Source organism: Triturus cristatus, chromosome 9, assembly GCF_964204655.1.
Source record: "Triturus cristatus chromosome 9, aTriCri1.1, whole genome shotgun sequence".
In the NCBI taxonomy this organism is placed as follows: domain Eukaryota; kingdom Metazoa; phylum Chordata; class Amphibia; order Caudata; family Salamandridae; genus Triturus; species Triturus cristatus.
In genome coordinates, this window is record NC_140592.1 from 85,863,506 (window position 1) to 85,884,724 (window position 21,219).

A 21,219-nucleotide genomic window follows, 5' to 3' on the forward strand; every position below is an offset into this window, starting at 1 on the left:
TAAAATACTACAAAATAGAGAGCGAACTTGTGACAGACAGTACCAGTGAATTAGAGAGACTGGGAGAAACAGAGGTAGCGTAACAAAAAGCGAGTTACACAAATCAATATAGTACACTGATCTAAAAAACACACATGAAAAAATAGGAAATAGATAGAGATCATTCTACCCCAGTCCTTTCATATTATTCGTACAAAGTCTTTTATTTCGTTATTTTTCAACATTTCAACATATACTATTTCTAATAAAAAGCATCCAGAAAGTGCGAGCTAATGGCTTAACTATAAATAAACTGTTTTCTTCAAGCTTTGGGTCCCATCATGTAGCCTGTAAGCTACAAGGGCGTCATTTAACCAAATACAAGCAAGGGAAATTGGTCCAGCCTCTAGTTGAATAGTGAATTGCAACCATAACTGGGGGCAGAAGGGCCTCGCACCTGTGGGCTCGGGTGCCACTGCACCTACTGCACTATTGCGAACTACACACTTGGATACATCCCTAGGAAGAACATAACAACTGAGTTATGCTTTACACTTGAGTTTCTGGGATCATTTCAGTGGTTCCTTTATTTCACCCCCATACATGCATGCCAAAAAGGCTATTCGTATCGGTTTCCTCTCAGAGATGAAACATCTTAATGGGAAAAAAAACATGGCACAACCTTGCAGTAATTCCCTATGGTCCAAAAAAGAGGTTGCTTAGAAATTTCCTAGTGGTTGTTATACAATTCCTATTGCCATCCTAGTAGGTCCTGACCTACTACAACCCCACAGAGAATCTGTTGATTGTCATGTTATCGTAGACATTTCCTATTGCTCAGCGAGGAATTTCCTTATCCTCATGCAGCAATCTCATGGGTATTTACTAGGAGTTATATATGAACGTTCAGTCTGAAAATGCACAGGTCTGCACTTCTTTGACTTGTCTCTTCGATTATCAGTAGAAAAAGACTGTAAGATGCTTTACTGTTGGTGGAAGACTTCTGTGTAATACCATATGTTCTTCTTCCCTCATTTAGCCTCAAGTCCTGCTGCGGTTCCAGAAAGTTGTTAGATGTGTCACCCTGCTGTGCTTTCTCTACAGGAACCATCATCTACTGTGAGTCACCAAGTGTATGTGTGAGTGTGTCACTGTGTGTTTGTAAGAACAGTGGTGGCTGGTAGGAAACAGGGGTGGCGAGGCAGAGGCAGGTTGAAAACAACAAAAAAACTTTTTTTAAAACACTTACCTTTTTGGCCGATTCTCCTCCATCGTCTCTCCGCTTCTCTTCTTACTCCGAGTGCGGAAGCAGGAGCCACACAGGCTCTTCTAAGCGAATCACGATGCAGCTGCCATCATGACAGCAGCGTCGCGATTGGTCTGAGCGCCACGGTTCAACGCTCAGACAGGGAGTGGGAGCTTGTGACTGTTTGGCCGGCCCAAGACGTCCGACCAAACCATCGTCCACACTTATTGTGCACAAACCACTCCTCCTCCCTGTGACATCAGCCCTGCCCGGCGCGAACCTAGCTCCGTAGCTACAAATAACGAGGACACTGCTCTGAGAGCCTTAGTGGAGGAGCCACACCTGTGTAAGAGTTTTTTGTTCTAATATCTTTATTAGTTTGAGAGAAGAAATATAAACAATTAAAATACCATAATAAGCAATACAACCAAAAAGAGAGTTACACAATAAATAAATAGATAAATAGGCATTCATCAGTATAGATATAATCAATGTCATATATATCACCGACATGTCAATTAATATGGTGGAAAAAGCTATACAGAAGCAATACGAGAGAATCAGTTGTATCACTTGTATAAATCAATCAGCAAGAGTGTAAGAGTTTATCACCTACTGTAATGAAGACTCATGCAATTTAAAACTCACTAGGACTTTTGAAGAGCATCCAAAGATTCCTTGGCCGCAATTCTATCAAAAACTTCATCCATCCCTCCAGACCGTGTGCACCAAAATTCACAAATTATTTTTACAGAAAGTGCATGTCATTCACAAAACCATCGCATCCCAATTACGATTGATACTGCCCTCCGTCATTATCCACATCAGCTCACACGTCTATAGCCATCATCAGCGACTCAAAGGATGATACAGAGACAGATGGAGGTTGCTTTCTTGCTGTGATTCCTTTTGCCTGTATTTTAGGGGAGCAGTTGTTCATTTTCTTTGTTAGATAAGAACCCAGTGTGTTTGCTTTGGTTAAATGTATTGCTAGTTTACTTTAAGGGTATTGTGAAGGTGGGGTGACTTAACAGCTTTCTGAATCGTGAAATTCTGATAGAATTTGATGGAGTTTCTTAGTTGAGTATTTGGCATCATTGATCCTGCTTCAGTAGCATATTGTTTTGTCCACCTCTATGTATGATTTCTACATTCTATTATGTCTGTGTAGCTTTGGAAGCAAGCCTGACTTGTTTATTCATAGAGCTAACAGGGCTTGTGCTGCTAGATGGCACAACATTCTAACAATGTATTTTTCCCCCCGGGTCACACAATAACTTCTGACATGCCAACATGTGCACACCGCCCTCCCCCTATATGATAGCGTGAACAGACACGATTCATATGCAAGCTTCTGATACCCCTCTCCCTAGTTCCCACAGTATGAAGAATCCCTGCTGGGAAAGAGGACTGACTATGATCACTCGATGCAGCCCACCTATTTCCTGCAGGTAGTGATGTTGTTGCGGCTAGATTCCCTCATCCTGTGGAAAAGACAGATGAGGGAAGAGGAGATGGGTAGCCTCCACCGAAGACCTGAGTAGAAGGAGTGGATCAAAATTGAGGTCCGTGATGCAGATGGACATCGCAAACACGATGGAATCGGGACACTCACCCTTACACCAGGAATCTCAGCAAAAAGACTGAGTGACTCAAAGAAATCCCCCAGTTCACACTCTTCACTCTACCTTACACCTACTCTAAAAAAACAGATAAATAAATGTAAATTGGGTATGGAGGGCTGAGTTGCAAAATATGTACATAAGGTACCCAGATAATGAACTGTGAAATATTAAGATCTAGCCCAAACCTCTATCCATCCTCAGGAAGAATTATCAACATGACCATTTGTAGTGACCTACTTTGGAACACAAAAGCTTCAGATCTCTACTGGTTTCAATCCATCATCCAGTCCCTCAAGCATCTGAAAACACATCTCTCTGCCAAGTTTATAATTGGCTCCCATGAGATCTCTACCTTAATCTCTTCCACCACTGCACTCAGTCTTGCATTCACGCAACCTGCTCCTGCTTTCTCACATCCACAAGGAGGCTCTGCATTAGAGTGTTCTGTGATATGACATGACAATGATATAGCCTATCAAACATGATACATTGATTTTACCATGATTGCAATGCCCCTGGAGAGCATTTACTGTTAGGACATGGATTCTGTCTGGTGTTTAAACAGCCTTGAGGTGTATTCTTGGGAGTACATAATGTTCCTCTCTAAGGCTAGGTATTGGGGTGGATCCTGAACCTTTCTTGGAATATGGGTAAACATTTCCAAAAGCTACACTTTCGATTTTGACGACTTTCATAAATACCCCCATGGAAAGAATTGATAGCTAGATTCTGAAGAAAAAATTTCAAATAGGCATTAAACAATCCTTCCGGGTGCAGGACATGATGAGATGCCTGGCTCTTTATCCAATTCTTACAGAATATAAGACTTTGAGTATATTAGTAGGGTAGAAACTTGAAGTGCAGTCGTAACCATAAATGGCCTGACAGCTTACCGGTTATCTTCATTACTCAGAGTTCTAGCCTTCCTTGTTTCACTTCTTAAGTGAGGCGATCTGTCCCCCTAGAGACAGTGTCATCTGCCTAATACTGTTCAATTTATTGAGAAAGAATTTTGAATGAAATTCCCTCTTTCCCTCCTTTAGTGTGCCTACTGCTTTATTTCTATCTGTCAGATCCCCATGACACACAATGAAAAGGCATTCCAAGATGGCTGCCATGTGTGTACGCACATTCGTGCCAACCATCTTGGAATGGTTTTTCGTATGCTTTAGTAAAAATCATTAAACTTTGGTGGTTGTTCAAGCACACCTTTCATCCTTCCGAGGTCGATACAATGAGCAACACTAAGTTGATTAATGGAAACCATGGTATTTGCAACAGTGCTAGGGCAAAGCTGCTGTTGTAAGTGCTTTATAAAAAAAGTTTTTGTATTACATTCTTATAACAATGGCCTGAAATGTTCTTCTACACCCTGAGATATTAGAGAGCTTGAACATGTGTGGATAGATATGTTGTAATTGTAACAATGTGTATGCATTTGACAGAGCAAATCCTGACTATACTGTTGAAAGGGTCAGAAGACGCGGACCAGAGCAACAGTGCCCTCTTCAAACAGAAGAGGACATCCTCTTTGACATCACCAAATTTAAGGTTCAAAAACAGGTAAATTACAATGAGATGTACTGTGATGTATTGTAGTTGCATTTATTTATTTATTCATTCTCTTGATAAGCCACAGAGGGATGTACTGATCGGTTAGGGCTCTACCAGACCTGTAGGGCCTTGGGCAGAGTTAGGCACAAGGCTTGGCAGAGCACACAACACAAGCCGTTACCACTGGTGTTGCGCTGGAATATTGTTGTCAGAGTATCGTCCAGCGTAAACAGTGCGCTCTAATAAATATTTCCCTTTTGGAGGTAATAATACAAAATCTGCGCCCAATGGAACAATATTTTTGTAAATTATATTTAGGACACTATATTTATGACATGCAATATTCTGACATTCAACGGGCACTACCACCTTGTTCAGTATGGGATGGCATTCGCGCATCTCCTCCAATCACTGCTGGAATGGCTAGTGAATGGCTAGTGAATGGCTAGTGAATGCTAGGACAATTAAGTGCATGTTGTTTTTTTACCAGCTAAAAAGATAGTTGTGCTGTGGTTTGTAGACAATGAGCTGATGCTTTGAGAGTAAGCTTTATTGAGAGACCTGGTCAATATATCATAAGGTCCAGTCTGTGGGCGTCAAGAGCCAGTACATAGGAAGACTTACAATCTTCTATTTATGCATTTAATAATAGTATTTATGTGGTGCAAACCTAGCCACAGAGACAGTGGAAGCTTTTAGAGGTAACAATAGGTGTTAACATCACTGCAGAGATTAAAAGAAGTTATTGATCTTGGCGGATCCCCATGTATGAAGGACCCAGCCTTGGTTTCTGAAGAGGGGAGTCTTGACATCTGTCCAGAAAGGGAATAGATTGGTGTTTTGGCGTGTTGTGTAGGCAGTTCCAAATTTTGTCAAGAGAATCCCTAATTAATTTTAGTTTTTTTTAAATAATTTTGAATTTCTGGGACAAGACATGATTTGCGTCTCGTATTTTCTTTCACGACTATTTGTTTTTAGGTTTTCTTTTAGAAAGATATGTAAGCCATACCTGTGTGTGATAAGGTGAGGGGATCATTGAATAAAAAGGAGGCCAGTGAATTTCTCTTGGGATGGGGGTGATGTGGTCCAATGGAGTCTTTGTCATATCCTCTCAGATCTCTTCTGGGTCCTCCCCTGGCAGCTTGTTATGGATATTGATTTCCAAGACGTCGCACTGGTCTCCATTGGATGCCTGCTTGGCGCAGTGCCATTCCTGCCTCTCGCTGTCGTGAACCAGCCTTTTGCTATTTTTCCACTGTAGGTGGGTGAATTTTCCCTGCCTCTGAAGATACCCTACTGCTGCAGATCCAAGGCTACTGAATGGCAGTGCAGGGAGATTTTGTCACCAAAGAAATGATCCGAGACTAAGCGCCTCGGCGCCTACTGAAAAGAGAAGCCAGTAAAGTGTTTTCTGAGCATATGAATGTGTAGGAGCAGAAAAGTTATATCATGTGCTCATATTGGATGTATTCAGAAGCCAGACTGCATCAGATATTTGGATCTATGGTGTGTCAATTCATGACATTTACAATACAATACATGGGGATTTGTAACCCGCTTTTTATCACACTGGGGGCTGGGGGCGGGGTGGGAGGGTACTGATGCTGTAAGCTATCTGTTAAACAGCCAGGTTTTCAGTTTCTTTGTGAACTCTTGGAAGGTCAGTGTTGAATGGAGTTGCATAGGTAGTTGGTTCCAGTATTTGGCGGCCACGTTGGAGAAAGAGCGCCTGCCGCTATTGCGTTTTTGAATGCGGGCGTGTGGGCCAGGTAAAGGGACATGAAGCGTAGTTGTCTGGTGGGTTGGTAAAAGTTAATTCTGTGGTTAAGGAAGGTGGGGCCCAATTTGTGGAATGCTTTGTAGGCGTGGGTGACTAGATTGAACTGGCACCACTTTTTCACGGGGGAGCCAGTGTAGTGCTTTGAGGTGGGGGTTCATGTGGGCTCGTCTAGGGTGGTCGAGGATGAGTCTTGCGGCTGCGTTCTGTATCATCTGGAGTCTGTTCATAAGTTGTGTGGGGATCCCTACGTAGAAGGTGTTGCCGTAGTCTAGGCGATGATGATGAGTGCCTGGGTGACTGTGCACCTCGTGTCGGTGGGGAGCCACTTGAAAATGTTTTTCAGCATGCAAATGATGTGAAAGCATGCAGAGGAGACATCGTTTATCTGCTTTCTCATCGAGAGCTTGCAGTTGAGGATGATGCCTAGGATTTCTTGCGTGATGTGTTGGTGTGGGGAGGCGAGTTTGGTTGGCCACAAAGTGTCATTCTGGGGGGAGGAGTGCTCCTGAAGATGAGGACCTCAATTTTGTCGGAGCTGAGCTTGAGGCACTTGTTTTGCATCGAGCCGGCAATGTCGGTCATACATCTGTGGAAGTTTGCCTTGGTGGTGGTGGGGTCTGCGGACAGGGACAGGATGAGCTGTGTGTCGTCAGAGTAGGAAATGATGTTCATCTCGTGCTCTTTGACCAGGGCTGGTAGAGGGGCCATGTAAGTGCTACAGAGCGTTGGGCTTAGAGATGATCCTTGGGCGACTCTGCAGATTATGTCTTTTGGGCCTGAGTAGAAGGGGGGGAGGCAGATGCTTTGGGTTCTTCCTATAAGGAAGGAAGCGATCCACTTAAGGCTTTCCCTTGGATTCCCAACTGTTTGTTATAGGGAGATGCTTCAAACAGCTCTGGAATCAAAACAACTATCTTCAGCCGACGGGACACATTCCAATAGTAAAGGGGAACATCCCTGGTTATGCCCAGTGCAACAACTGGTACACAACAGAGTTGTGTGCCCTGAAAAGCAACTATCTCGTCTGATGAGAAGATAGGCAAAGACTGTAAATAAATTGCAACTGCAAGAGTTGAAGACACTAACATTAGATTGTAAGCGCCAATGTTGGAACACAAAAAGCATTTGAGCTGAAAAGATTGCACAACATCAAAGAATGGGGTGTTCAGCGATGATTAAAAAATGTTCCGGGGACTGGTTCGATCATTGGAATATCCTAAAGTCGAGACCAGTAACATCGATGCAGATGCGTTTCCATGCTCTGCTACGACCAGCATCTGGAACCTCCGCACATATGCAATGCTAACGTTCACTGTAAAGATGTTTGCAGAGCCCATGGAGGCAAGTAGGGGTAATATTGCCCCCAACCCAAATAGAGTCCCTATTTCTATATTCAAATCGAATCCGCAGTCTTGGACCAATACAATTCGAGTCTGGTAGCACAAACAATCCCTGACTCCGGCAAGGGCTCAATTTCACATCTGCTGTACAAGAAGGGAAGCCTGCATGATCTAAAAATCTATAGAAATATTGCTCTCCTTGATAGCAAGGCCTAACATTTTCGCACCCTTTCTGCACTCCCATCTTCAGGCATGGGCAGAAGCCAGGGAGCTGCTGCCGATATTCTAGACCAGGTTTCTGAGGGGGGTGTGAAGCCCAGGATAATGTGCTGGTGAGCAACTTAATGGCACAAAAGGCAATCTATTGAGGGCCTAGGTTCTATGCATGCTATCTAGACTTCAGTGCCACCTTCATCAAAGTAAACAGAGCTGTACTCTTGGGAAAACGAAAAAACTGGGGTATTCCGCTCCTACTACTATCCACCATCTGCGTGCTATTTATGGACACATGAGCGCTGTGAATGTAAGAGACAGCACCAGAGTTTCCAAGAAGATTCCCTCTAATCGTGGGTTGAAACAGCTTTGTGTGCTAGCCCCACTTCTTTTTAACTTAACACAGCAGACCTAACTCCAGAATTGAAAAATACAAGGTTTTTTTTCTCCAAAACTGATTCTGACCACGTCCCCCACCGTGCAGTACGCAGATGACTTGGGGGCATATTATCAAGCACGGCGTTAAAATTATCGCCGCTTTAGCGGCAGAAAACTGCAGCTAAAGCGGCAATAATGGGCTTGATAATATGCCAAAGAGAATTCCAATAGAAGCCGATGTTGACACCAGAACCTGGGCTTCTATGGGAATTCTCAAGGACATATTATCAAGCCCATTATCGCCGCTTTAGCGGCAGTTTACTGCCGCTAAAGCGGCGATAATTTTAACGCCGTTTCTTGATAATATGCCCCTCTGTTCTTTTGGATCACACTCCTACTGGTCTTTCACATTCCCTGGCCTGCCTTAGACAAATATATCATTGACAATGACCTAAATCTCAATGTGTCCAAAACTAAAATCATTTCCTTTGGAAGAACTACAGGCCGGCACAACTGGTCGATCAGCGGGGACCGCATGGAAGAAGTCAAGACGTATTAGTACTTGGGATCTGGCAAGAAGGAGATATGTGCCTGAGAACTCATCAGTATAAAGCTATGTTAAAGAGAGCTACCACTTGCAGTACCAGCTACGCCAAATGTATTTAAAACTATGTATCACATCCTGAGATTCAATATTGGAACTTTTTAGATCAAAGTTATTTCTGGCAATTTTATATGGCTCCGCTACATATGGCGAAAAATTGCACAAAGGCTTAGAGATAATTCTATGACAACAAATTTGACATTTGAGACAATTAAATGTATGTGATTCAGATTTCAACTATTAGCGCTAGGCGACATATGAGCAAACTGGAGTCGATGACACGGGACATCCTGCAAAGGGTGCAGCTATAGTATGAATCACTTTCTCACATATTGTGCATGTTGGGGGTACCGACAATTAAGGAGGCGACTGTGGCATGCATTCTAGGGCAAGACGTAGAGTCGATCTGCACAGTAGTTAAATTTCTTGACCTGGTTCTAGGAGAGTTTTAAAAGGTAACGGTTAATCTGACGTCGCCGTGTAGTAGACGTCTGATGACCAAATCAGAATGAACTTTAATGTCCAGGACAGCATAATGAGTGTGACTCTGTTTATGAAATGACTCTAATCATAATCCCATACAGCTGTTTAGTGATACGTATCATTTTTATGGTCTGGCTTGACAGCGCAGCTGTTGTCAGACAATTATGTGAGCATTACTAGAGAGGGGCTTTGACTCCACCCACATGTTTGGAACCAGGAGTACATTTTTTGATTGGTGAAAAGTTGTGTGCTTCCACAAAAAAGTTCTTGCCCTCCACGCAGCTGTGATCATTTTGTTTATTTGCCCAGCTGCTTGAACTTTCAGGGGCACACACATGACATTGAAAAGCTATTAAAGTGTCTTAGATAAAGAGATAATGTATGTTATTTTTCTCTAGCAGCAGCAAAGATGGGAGGAGGGCAGTCATTAAACTACATGGATGTTTAGGTCTGGCTTAACAGGACAACTGTCACCAGACCTTTTAACCTACACCAATATTAATCTACAGTTCTTTACTTAAACACAAATACATACCTATTCCCATGCTATTTACTTGTAATGCTTCACATTACCATGAATAGGTCCTTTAAAGCCAGAACTATTGGCATTGCCAATGCTTGTTAATTCATGAACCCGACTTTAGTCGCCACTCCCACATTGAGTTGAACAGTTCTGGGATTGGTAGTCCAACCAACCATATTTGCAGGTCCTATACACTCCTACAAGGAAAAATGCCCTAAATTATAATTAATTATTTTTATCTGTGCACGCGCTGACAAATCTATACAAAATCCTTCGATGTAATTCCATGCTTTTAATCTGACGCTCCCCGAGAAGTAGACATCCAGGGAATACCCGAGTGAGAATGAACTTTGATGTCCACAACAGTATAATGAGTGGGATTCCCAAACCCATAACTCCATTCAGCTGTTCTGTAATACAGATCATTTTTAATGCAAGATCCCGCGTTTAGTCGCCACTCCCATACTCTCCTATTAGGAAAAACATTTTATTTTATAACAAATTATTTTTTTAACTACGTACGTGCTGATAAATCTTCCCAAATTTCCAAGATGTATTTGTATGCTTTTAAGAACATGTCTTTGTAAATTTTGCTGGAGAGAATAATTTGACAACATTTTTACGTGAACGGGTTGTTGATCTGTGTATTGTTGATGATTTTTATTAATCAAAGCAATAAAATGTTCTTCTTTCTGTAAAATCCCTGGTTTTCCTTTAATGCTTAAAAGAGGTTTATTCAGACCCCCACAGTATGCTGCCACTCTTGTTGAATGCCTCTTGGTCTTAGATGAGGCCAGCTCCACTGGAAAAGATCTTCTCCCGCCGGAGCAGGCTTTTTCACTCTACCTGCCTTCCATGTAGATCTCAATGTCAGTGTGAAATGTACTTTTCTTTTCACATTTTATCAAACTGTTCCCAATTGTGGTATAGCGCATGAAAACAGATAGACATCAGAGACGGCGCCATTGTTACAACAGAGCAATTGAGTAGCAAAACGACAAGTCTCAAAACATAATTTTGCAACCCATGACTGTTTGGCAAGCCTTAATTATCCTGCCCCATGTGTAAGTCGTGTACTTCAGAGCTATGTAGGTGCCCGTCTCCGAAAATGGCAGTGTCTAAGTTGCAGACCAGGCCGCTCAGACCAATCCTGGCGCTGGTCTCATAGCATGAGAGCAGCGTCTGGATTGGTGGGAAGCCTGTGCCTTCCCAGAGACTGCCAGGAGTTAAGCACTGAGATGGCCATTGGCGTCGGGGCAGTGAGAGGAAAGGTTTTTAAAAAATATTATTTTTACCCTCAATGCCCTCTCCTATCTCCCCCTCCCTCTCCCCCTCACCACCCTGCTTTCATTGTGCCGCGGCTGTCACTATCTAGCTGGGCGCGACAGTGTGTGATTTACAAGCTTTGTTAATATAGGGTGCATGCATTTGGATGGCTAGATGTTTAAGAGTAGAGCTGTGATTGGCCTATTGATAATTAGTCACTGGTTCTTGTTCCTCCTCTGAAAAGAAGTTGAGTTTCTTATACCTTGTGTGAACATTGTAATTTCTTGTGACAGATGAGGCTTACGGACCGGGTGGTTCGCATTCTAAAGTCGCGTCCTAGGGAGCGGAAGGAGCAAGATGTCCGCCAAGTGCTGGCTGCACTGCATCATGTCGGTGTCTTTGGAAGCTACTCCACCAAACTGCAGCGCAAGGTGGCAAGAGTGGCCTGGTACTCAAGGTAAACTGCAAGATGTGTGGCATGGGGATGTAGGAGAGACAAGGGACCAAGCAGTCAGGGAGCCCATGGACGGGGGAAGAAACCCAGAGAAAGAGCTTTACACATGGCAGGGAGAGAGCAGGCACAAAGCCTAAGGACTACGTGGGGTAAGAAGGCAGGACCTTAAGGACTCGTTAGGAAGAACAGGCAGGGAGCTCGAAGGCGTGAGATAGAGAGAGAAGATGGATGAGCGCGCCAAACTGTCTGTACAGCCAGGAGGAATAAGCAGAGGATCCTCATTTGTCAGAAATCGGCGTCATGAGGGTGATTTCAGCCAATCATGGTTTTTAAACTGAAATCACAGGTGCTTAATGGCATCAGTCTCTCTACATCGAGGATGCTTAGCTTGTTGCCTCGTTTTGATGGATTGAGTCCAGAAGCCTGGGTCCTGGTTGGACAAGATGGATCAAGCGATTCAACATATACACTGTCAGCCACTTGGGGAAGATGATGAAAGCAAGAAGGGTCCATTGTTAAGCAGAGCTGGTCCCAACCCGCTGGAATTTAGCATTTGAATGCACCTATTCAGACATTGGCACCTTTAAGGACCTCAAGGGCACTCTCATGAAATACTTCAAGTCCCTGAAAATGTTGGACTATGAAAGGTACTTGTTTCACTACATTTTGAACTCTCTGGGAAGTCTATGGGTTCGTTAGTAACAAATTGGAAATTCCAGGACCCTCACTTTTAAAAGTTTAATGCCAATAAAGCCCTAAAATCACAAATAATGTCAGGCTTCATGTTGCTGAACCAATTGTTATAGAATCCTAGTGAGCACGAGGACACTCTGGCCATGGCACATGGAGCTGCTTATACTGCCAAGAAGCAGCTGTTAGAGAACCCTAGCGAGCTTGAGGACACTCTGGCCATGGCACATGGTGCTCATACTGCCAATCAGCAGTTGTTAGAGAACCCAGGCGAGCATGAGGACACTCTGACCACGGCACATGGTGCTCATACGGCCAATGAGCAGCGGTTAGGGAACCCTAGCGAGCATGAGGACACTCTGACCGCGGCACATGGTGCTCATACGGCCAATGAGCAGCGGTTAGGGAACCCAGGCGAGCATGAGGACACTCTGACCATGGCACATGGTGCTCATACTGCCAATCAGCAGTTGTTAGAGAACCCAGGCGAGCATGAGGACACTCTGACCACGGCACATGGTGCTCATACGGCCAATGAGCAGCGGTTAGGGAACCCTAGCGAGCATGAGGACACTCTGACCGCGGCACATGGTGCTCATACGGCCAATGAGCAGCGGTTAGGGAACCCAGGCGAGCATGAGGACACTCTGACCATGGCACATGGTGCTCATACTGCCAATCAGCAGTTGTTAGAGAACCCAGGCGAGCATGAGGACACTCTGACCACGGCACATGGTGCTCATACGGCCAATGAGCAGCGGTTAGGGAACCCTAGCGAGCATGAGGACACTCTGACCGCGGCACATAGTGCTCATACGGCCAATGAGCAGCGGTTAGGGAACCCAGGCGAGCATGAGGACACTCTGACCATGGCACATGGTGCTCATACTGCCAATCAGCAGTTGTTAGGGAACCCAGGCGAGCTTGAGGACACTCTGACCGCGGCACATGGTGCTCATACGGCCAATGAGCAGCGTTTAGGGAACCCTAGCGAGCATGAGGAAACTCTGACCGCGGCACATGGTGCTCATACTGCCAATCAGCAGTTGTTAGAGAACCCAGGCGAGCATGAGGACACTCTGACCACGGCACATGGTGCTCATACGGCCAATGAGCAGCGGTTAGGGAACCCTAGCGAGCATGAGGACACTCTGACCGCGGCACATGGTGCTCATACTGCCAATCAGCAGTTGTTAGAGAACCCAGGCGAGCTTGAGGACACTCTGACCATGGCACATGGTGCTCATACTGCCAATCAGCAGTTGTTAGAGAACCCTGGCGAGTTTGAGGACACTCTGACCACGTCACATGGTGCTCATACTGCCAATGAGCAGCGGTTAGAGAACCCTGGCGAGCTTGAGGACACTCTGACCACGGCACATGGTGCTCATACTGCCAATGAGCAGCGTTTAGAGAACCCTAGCGAGCATGAGGACACTCTGACCATGGCACATGGTGCTCATACTGCCAATCAGCAGTTGTTAGGGAACCCAGGCGAGCTTGAGGACACTCTGACCACGGCACATGGTGCTCATACTGCCAATGAGCAGCGTTTAGAGAACCCTAGCGAGCATGAGGACACTCTGACCACGGCACATGGTGCACATACTGCCAATGAGCAGTGGTTAGAGAACCCTGGCGAGCTTGAGGACACTCTGACCATGGCACTTGGTGCTCATACTGCCAATGAGCAGCTGTTAGAGAACCCTGGTGAGCTTGAGGACACTCTGACCATCGCACATGGTGCTCATACTGCCAATAAGCAGTGGTTAGAGAAACCTGGCGAGCTTGAGGACACTCTGACCGCGGCACATGGTGCTCATACTGCCAATGAGCAGTGGTTAGAGAACCCTGGCGAGCTTGAGGACACTCTGACCATGGCACATGGTGCTCATACTGCCAATGAGCAGTGGTTAGAGAACCCTGGCGAGCTTGAGGACACTCTGACCACGGCACATGGTGCTCATACTGCCAATGAGCAGTGGTTAGAGAACCCTGGCGAGCATGAGGACACTCTGACCGCGGCACATGGTGCTCATACTGCCAATGAGCAGTGGTTAGAGAACCCTGGCGAGCTTGAGGATACTCCGACCATGGCACATGGTGCTGCTCATACTGCCAATGAGCAGTGACGCTCTGACCGCGGCACATGGTGCTCATAATGCCAATCAGCAGTTGTTAGAGAACCCAGGCGAGCTTGAGGAACTCTGGCCACGGCACATGGTGCTCATACTATCAATGAGCAGCGGTTAGAGAACCCTATTGCGAGCTTGAGGACACTCTGACCACGGCACATGGTGCTCATACTATCAATGAGCAGCGGTTAGAGAACCCTATTGCGAGCTTGAGGACACTCTGACCACGGCACATGGTGCTCATTCTGCAAATGAGCAGTGGTTAGAGAACCCTATTGCGAGCTTGAGGACACTCTGACCACGGCACATGGTGCTCATACTGCCAATGAGCAGTGGTTAGAGAACCCTGGAGAGCTTGAGGACACTCTGACCACGGCACATGGTGCTCATACTGCCAATGAGCAGTGGTTAGAGAACCCTGGAGAGCTTGAGGACACTCTGACCACGGCACATGGTGCTCATACTGCCAATGAGCAGTGGTTAGAGAACTCTGAAGAGCTTGGGGACACTCTGACCATGGCACATGGTGCTCATTCTGCAAATGAGCAGTGGTTAGAGAACCCTATTGCGAGCTTGAGGACACTCTGACCACGGCACATGGTGCTCATACTGCCAATGAGCAGTGGTTAGAGAACCCTGGAGAGCTTGAGGACACTCTGACCACGGCACATGGTGCTCATACTGCCAATGAGCAGTGGTTAGAGAACCCTGGCAAGCTTGAGGACACTCTCATGCTGCCAATAAACAGCTGTTAGAGAACCCTGGCGAGCTTGAGGACACTCTGACCATGGCACATGGTGCTCATACTGCCAATTAGCGGTGGTTAGAGAACCCAGGCGAGCTTGAGGACACTCTGACCACGGCACATGGTGCTCATACTGCCAATGAGCGGTGGTTAGAGAACCCAGACGAGCATGAGGACACTCTGACCATGGCACATGGTGCTCATACTGCCAATAAGCAAGAGGTGGTTATGGATTGTTGCAGAGATCCTGATCCATTGCATCTTGAAAAGGCTTAACTAGAGAGGGGCTTTGCATGCTCCACGTTTCAGGCTTCAAGATATTGACTCCACGTGTTGGCATTGGTCTGCATATGCGATTGACTGCACTGTGTGAGGAACGGTGGTCCATTTCTGTAACATACAAATTCAAAGACTCGACGAAGGCTCAGACCCCTTCTGCATTTATTCTTCAAACCCTCAGTGACATTCCTAGGTAACACCTGCATGTCACGATATAGAGAGAGGGACAGGGAGATGACAGCTGAAGAAACGAGTGACTCTTCACTGCGAGTGGAGCGTGGGGCGGAATGCGAAGTAGGACAAAGCCGACCTCAGCAGACTCCTGTATGGCTCCTGAATAATGAAGCTTCACTTTATTAGCAATCTTTACTTGTTAACCTGTAAAAAGTCAAATATTGTCTGATGTCAGTCTGAGCTAAATCTAGACAATAGCCTTCCCAAAGAAGGAAACCCAGAAACTCTTTCTGCTGATAAGTCTGAATGGATTTGCAGCATCTCACTCAGCAAGAAAGAGTTACATATTTGGGTGCCCTTGATTCAGACTGGAGGGACACACCACATCCTCAGAAGGGAAGGATGTCACTATCAGGGTAACTAAATTGATTCGAAGCATTGGCGGTAACCAAGCAGCCTTAGAGAAGAAGTGGTTCCCGCTCTGTGTGAATGACTCAGTGGAGATGGGGACATTGCTCTGCTCCTTCATGCAAATATGAATCCCTCTCTCAGCGCAGCTGAGGCAGGCTAGAGTAATCCAAGGCAGCAGAGCAGCCTTGTGTTGAAGAGGATGCCCTCTATAGCTGTATCAGAATCACTGGGCGAGTGGAGGGTCCAAAGCCCATGTGGATAGAATAGTCCCTCTCCCAGTGTATCTAAGTCAGACCAGAGATAAAAGGAGACAACGCAGCAGCCTCATGTAGCAAGAGGGATGCCTTCTATTGAATTGTAGTTGCTTCTATATTGCACTCCGTACCATCTGATGAGGTACTGAAGCACACTTGCAGATGGATAGCACGCTATTCCATGGGCGCACTTGGATGAAAAAGTGTATGTCTCTGACGTGGCTAATGCGTGTAGCATTTCTACGTCACATGTGAGCACCAGAGTTGTGTTCTTATTATGTTTCTGTCTTAGGTTATATTTATAACTTGCAGGTGTATGACTGGGGAGATGGTGTTTGAATGCAATATGCCCTTTAGAGCATTTCATGCATGGCAGATTCTACTGATGTAGTGCCACTAAGAAGGTATAGATGAGTCAATATGTGGACTATTACAAAGGATAGACAGAGATAGCTGTGTATGTGGTTCTGCCCGCCATCCTTAGGTGGGTATTGTCGAAATGTCAACATCCATCTTCTCCATGTCATGGGAAGTTGCTCATTATAGAAGCATGTTAGGAAAAGCCAAGTGTTTGGTGCCTTCCTGAATTCCGTGTGGTCTTGTATGTTTTTATCTGTGCCAGGCGATAAATCCACTGTTTTGTCCTTGTACAGAGTAGTATCTACCAATCAGTTTCTTCTTGTATGGAAGGATGATCTGCTAGTCTGGAGTGGAGGGTTCTCTTCTGTGAATATCTTTGCAGCCGTCCCTGGATGAAGCATGGGCCTCTGCCATAGATGGTCATATAGGCGATGCACAGTTGTGAAGGCCAAACATTGGTCCATAGGAAACCATTCACTCGCTATATGAGGGATGGTGTACAGTGCCCTCAAACAAAGAGATGGGGGGCTCCATCGCTAGCTGTATTCCACTGAGCTGAGGGCTGGAGAGTCGAATGCACACTCATAGAGATGGAGTATTTGCTCTCAGTGAATTTGACTCATCGAGTGAAGCATTTGCATTCCATCTGATAGCGTCCTCTTTCTCCAACAGGTTTGAGTCCAACCAGGTGATGATTCAACAGGGACAGCCACCACATTCCTTCTACATCTGCCTCTCCGGATCAGGTGAGAGTTATTTTAGTAGTTGGTCAAAATGATCACATTATTGAATTTCTCCATTAAGTACACACAAAAGTAGAAATTGGTAAATGTAAAACATAATGAGTGCATCATTTGCATACATCTCTTTACAACACAAAGTGGACACAATGTAATAAAATGTTGTATTACTGCATTATCCCCATTTCAACCTCAGGAACTCCTAATGATGTGGTAATATCGCTTTGGAGAAAAAATTAACCCTATGGCAACAGGAATTACCTTGTGGTATTATTGCGTCATTAGGCTGCAGTCTACCAGGGAGCACAGCTGTCTAGTTTGCTAAAGACATCTTGGGGACATTCAAAAAGTTGTTCAAGGCATGCATTCTGTCTGTTATTTGCCAATAACTTTGTGGTTTGTAACTCACGTGTTCTTGCTTTCCATTTGCTGGCTTTACTTGATTTAGGCTGTCCAGCTTGAGTTCATACTTCCCCTTGCCCAAACCTTATTTACAGTATCCTTCCAAGGGCTCCCTTTCTGTAAACCTGCCTGTAAATCTTGTTCTTATCTCGTCACATTTGCTGTGCATTCATAGACCGAGTTCACATGTCAGGCGCTGTCTTCCGAGGGCACTTGTTTACTTTTCTTTCTCTGACTTCAAAGTGAGTGAATTTATGTGAAACTCTTCCTGGTACTGGGGGTAATAAAGAGTGTTTTTCTAGCACACGACAACATTTAAATGAAATGTGTAAGTTTTTCAGAATATATCAGAATTAGGAACACAAATGAAGCACATTTTTTGTTATTTCTAAGGTGTGTTGGAAACAAATCCTTTAATATGATCAAAGCAAATCATTGCACTAGGTGTTGCAATTTCCACACATTTTTGGTTGTGTACTGTATAGGTTTATTAGTAGAACTGTATGTCTGTGCAAATGTAATGGTCATTTCAATTGAAAATGTGTTCTATGTAATGGCAGTGTGCTACCACACCATGAATACTCCACTATACGCCACTCCACTGTAGTCTGCACCACTCTACACCACTGCACTCTACTCTGGACCACTCCACTTTATACCAGGGCACGCCACTGCACTTTGCAACATACCACTCTACACCACTGCACTTTACGCTCTACATTATCCAAAGGGGTCTTTCCATATAAACTTCCACTCTCAACTCTATGCCACTGTAGTCTATGCCACTCTGAAATACTACACTCTACACCACTGCACTCTATGTCAATACACTTTGTGCTAATGCTCTTTACTCTGTAACACTCAACTCTATGCCCCTTCACTCTATGCCTATCCACTGTATGCCACGTTAATCTACTCTGCACCACTGCACTCTACACCACTACACTCTATGCCATTACAACCTATGACACTCTATGCAACTGCACTCTACCCTTTGCGAGCAATACGCGGAACGCGCTGCCCAGATGCCGCTGTGAACTTGTGTTATCTTGGAATTCAGGATCTATCGGCCGGCATCAGATGAAACGGGCTACTCGGATACCGCTATTAGTAATTTTTATTTACTGAAATCGGCAGTGGATGGACCCGTCCAGTAACTATACTCATAGAACTCCATCTACTTTGACGTGCATGTTTTCACATTGGACGATACACCTCTTCCATATAGGCTGCCCTATAAAATAGAGCATATAAGCAGATTTATCCTGCTCTTCCAGTTAATACGCTCTTCAATACAAATCTGTCTGCTCTCAACTTGGCAGGTCCCATGGCTTTTTTGGTTTGATCACATACGCCCTGAAGAAGGTGATACCCCAAGAAGGGGAGTGACACCGAAACGCTCGTCGGCACTGAGAACATGTCCCCTGTATTAATGATTTATTGATCTATTGATACAAAGTTGAACAATTATGTGTTAAAACTTTATGCTCTTTTGATATACAATGTGAAATCTTTTTCTAGAATCATAAACTGTATATCTGGATTGATACAATTAATTTGATCCGTCTTTTGAAGAAACTTAACACTCCTTGATGTTTCACCTTTAAAGGGTACTTCATGTCAGATTCTGTGAACACCTCATGGTCCGGTTTAAAGCAATAAGGGGTCCACCCCTTGACATCCCCAAACTCCATCTGAAGAGTTACGGAGCTCTAGGGCGATCAAGTGAGGGAAAGGAAAGGATGGGAACAGCGAGGAGGAGAACCTGAAATACAAAGACACACAGGGTAAATACACATCCAATATGCTACTCTCATCAATTCTCGCTAGGAAAGTACATAAATACCTTATCCACCGTAGTAGCAGTAATCGGGATAGCCAAGTGAGAACAACCAGTCTCCAAGGGTGGATAAGTCTACCAAAACAGAACACAAGTACATGAAATCACACCTGTGTCAGATACACACTCTCCTAAGTACTCATACACCCCACCCTGGGATACCTTATGCTCACCTAAACTAAGAACTATGCAAAAATAAAAAATAAGTCTTGTACTCATGGAAGTCCACTGAATATCTTTGTTTCCATTAGTAAGAAAGTCCAGTCTGTGTCTTCTCAATACTTTCTCCAGATCAAGAATACAAACGGGAAATAAAAACTAAGTGCACACAAAGTTTTCCCCACTCTAAGTGCACTGCAAGGAACATAGTCAGAAAATTAAAAGACTTTCAGAATTTCCTGATAAGCAACGCTAAACCCTAGAGCGGCCAAAAGTTAGCCATAATGACTGGATGGTGGCCCCACGGTTAAACCCACCGCTGTATAGCCACAAAGTACTTTCAATGCTCCTCGCTGTAAATAAAGCACCGCGTCTGTAACCAACAACAAAGGGCCACTCACAACGCGGTTACCTCACCGCCGCCGCCTCCAAGTTGGGCTGCGCGCTGTTGGAAATGCCGCCGGGGAGCTCTCCGCTCTGGCCGAGAAATCCGGTCTGCAGATGAACGGCGTCTTTTCCTGACACCTAACTCCGTGAATCTCTAAAGAACGGGCTACGACGTCCTGTCGAGCCGGGAAAGGGATCCAGAAAACAAACAGTATTACGCACGCCTGTTGACGTGCGTTGCGCCTTCTTGTAGACACGGTGTCCGCCCCGCCTGCCTCTGGGAAATGTAGTTATTAGAGGCTAGGTAGGCGCGGAACCACGTAATTCCTGACACTTCAAATGCACTTTGTGGTGTGTTATGAATTTTATGTGTGTATTTGTGGAGGGAATGTGAATGTTTGAGTACGAACATGTATGTATGAGGTGACGCCCTCATACTGCCAACATTGCCAAACTGCCCTGAATCTGTCTGCGGAGCTATCGCTGGGGGCCAAGGACCGGACCAGGAGTATCGCGGCGGGAGTAGGACTACCGCTCCCAGGGTCCTTAGCGCCGTCATGCACCTGCCACCATCACTAGAGCGCCAGGAGGCGCTGATAAAAACTCGCAGGGGCTCCCGCAGCGTGGGATGCCCTCATACTGCCAACACTGCCAAACTACCCTGAATCTGTCTGCGGAGCTATCGCTGGGGGCCAAGGACCGGACCAGGAGTATCGCTGAGGGAGCAGGACTACCGCTCCCAGGGTCCTTAGTGCCGTCGTGCACCTGCCACCATCACTAGAGCGCCAGGAGGCCCCGATAAAAACTTGCAGGGGCTCTCGCAGCGCGGGACGCCCTCATACTGCCAACACTGCCAAACTTCCCTGAATCTGTCTGCGGAGCTATCGCTGGGGGCCAAGGACCAGACCAGGAGTGTCGCGGAAGGAGCAGGACTACCGCTCCCAGGGTCCTTAGCGCCGTTACGCACCTGCCACCATCACTAGAGCGCCAGGAGGCGCCGATAAAAACTTGCAGGGGCTCCCGCAGCGCGGGACGAGCGTGGGCTCGCCCGGGCGAAGCCCGGGCCAAGGACGGGCCCGTCCTTGCCCGTCATCGACCGGAAGAGGCCGGGCTGGGCCACGGCTCTTGGCTGTCTGCTGTTATATGTGTACATGAAGGTACTGTGTACCTAATTCTATTTATATAAGCGCAAGGGTAT

General features: G+C 45.6%; 1 protein-coding gene across 1 annotated transcript in view; it reads left to right on the forward strand.

Annotated features, from left to right (window-relative positions):
- The first annotated feature begins 1,024 nt into the window (after positions 1-1,024).
- The window catches only part of LOC146797456 (cyclic nucleotide-binding domain-containing protein 2-like), a 120,080-nt gene continuing 99,885 nt past the window's right edge, over positions 1,025-21,219 (forward strand). Inside the window, exons 1-4 of the mRNA XM_085624480.1 lie at positions 1,025-1,098; positions 4,296-4,413; positions 11,285-11,448; positions 17,166-17,239. Of these exons, the coding sequence (XP_085480606.1) occupies positions 11,285-11,448; positions 17,166-17,239 (238 nt within the window). The 5' untranslated portion in view covers positions 1,025-1,098; positions 4,296-4,413. The remainder of the gene's footprint in view (positions 1,099-4,295; positions 4,414-11,284; positions 11,449-17,165; positions 17,240-21,219) is intronic.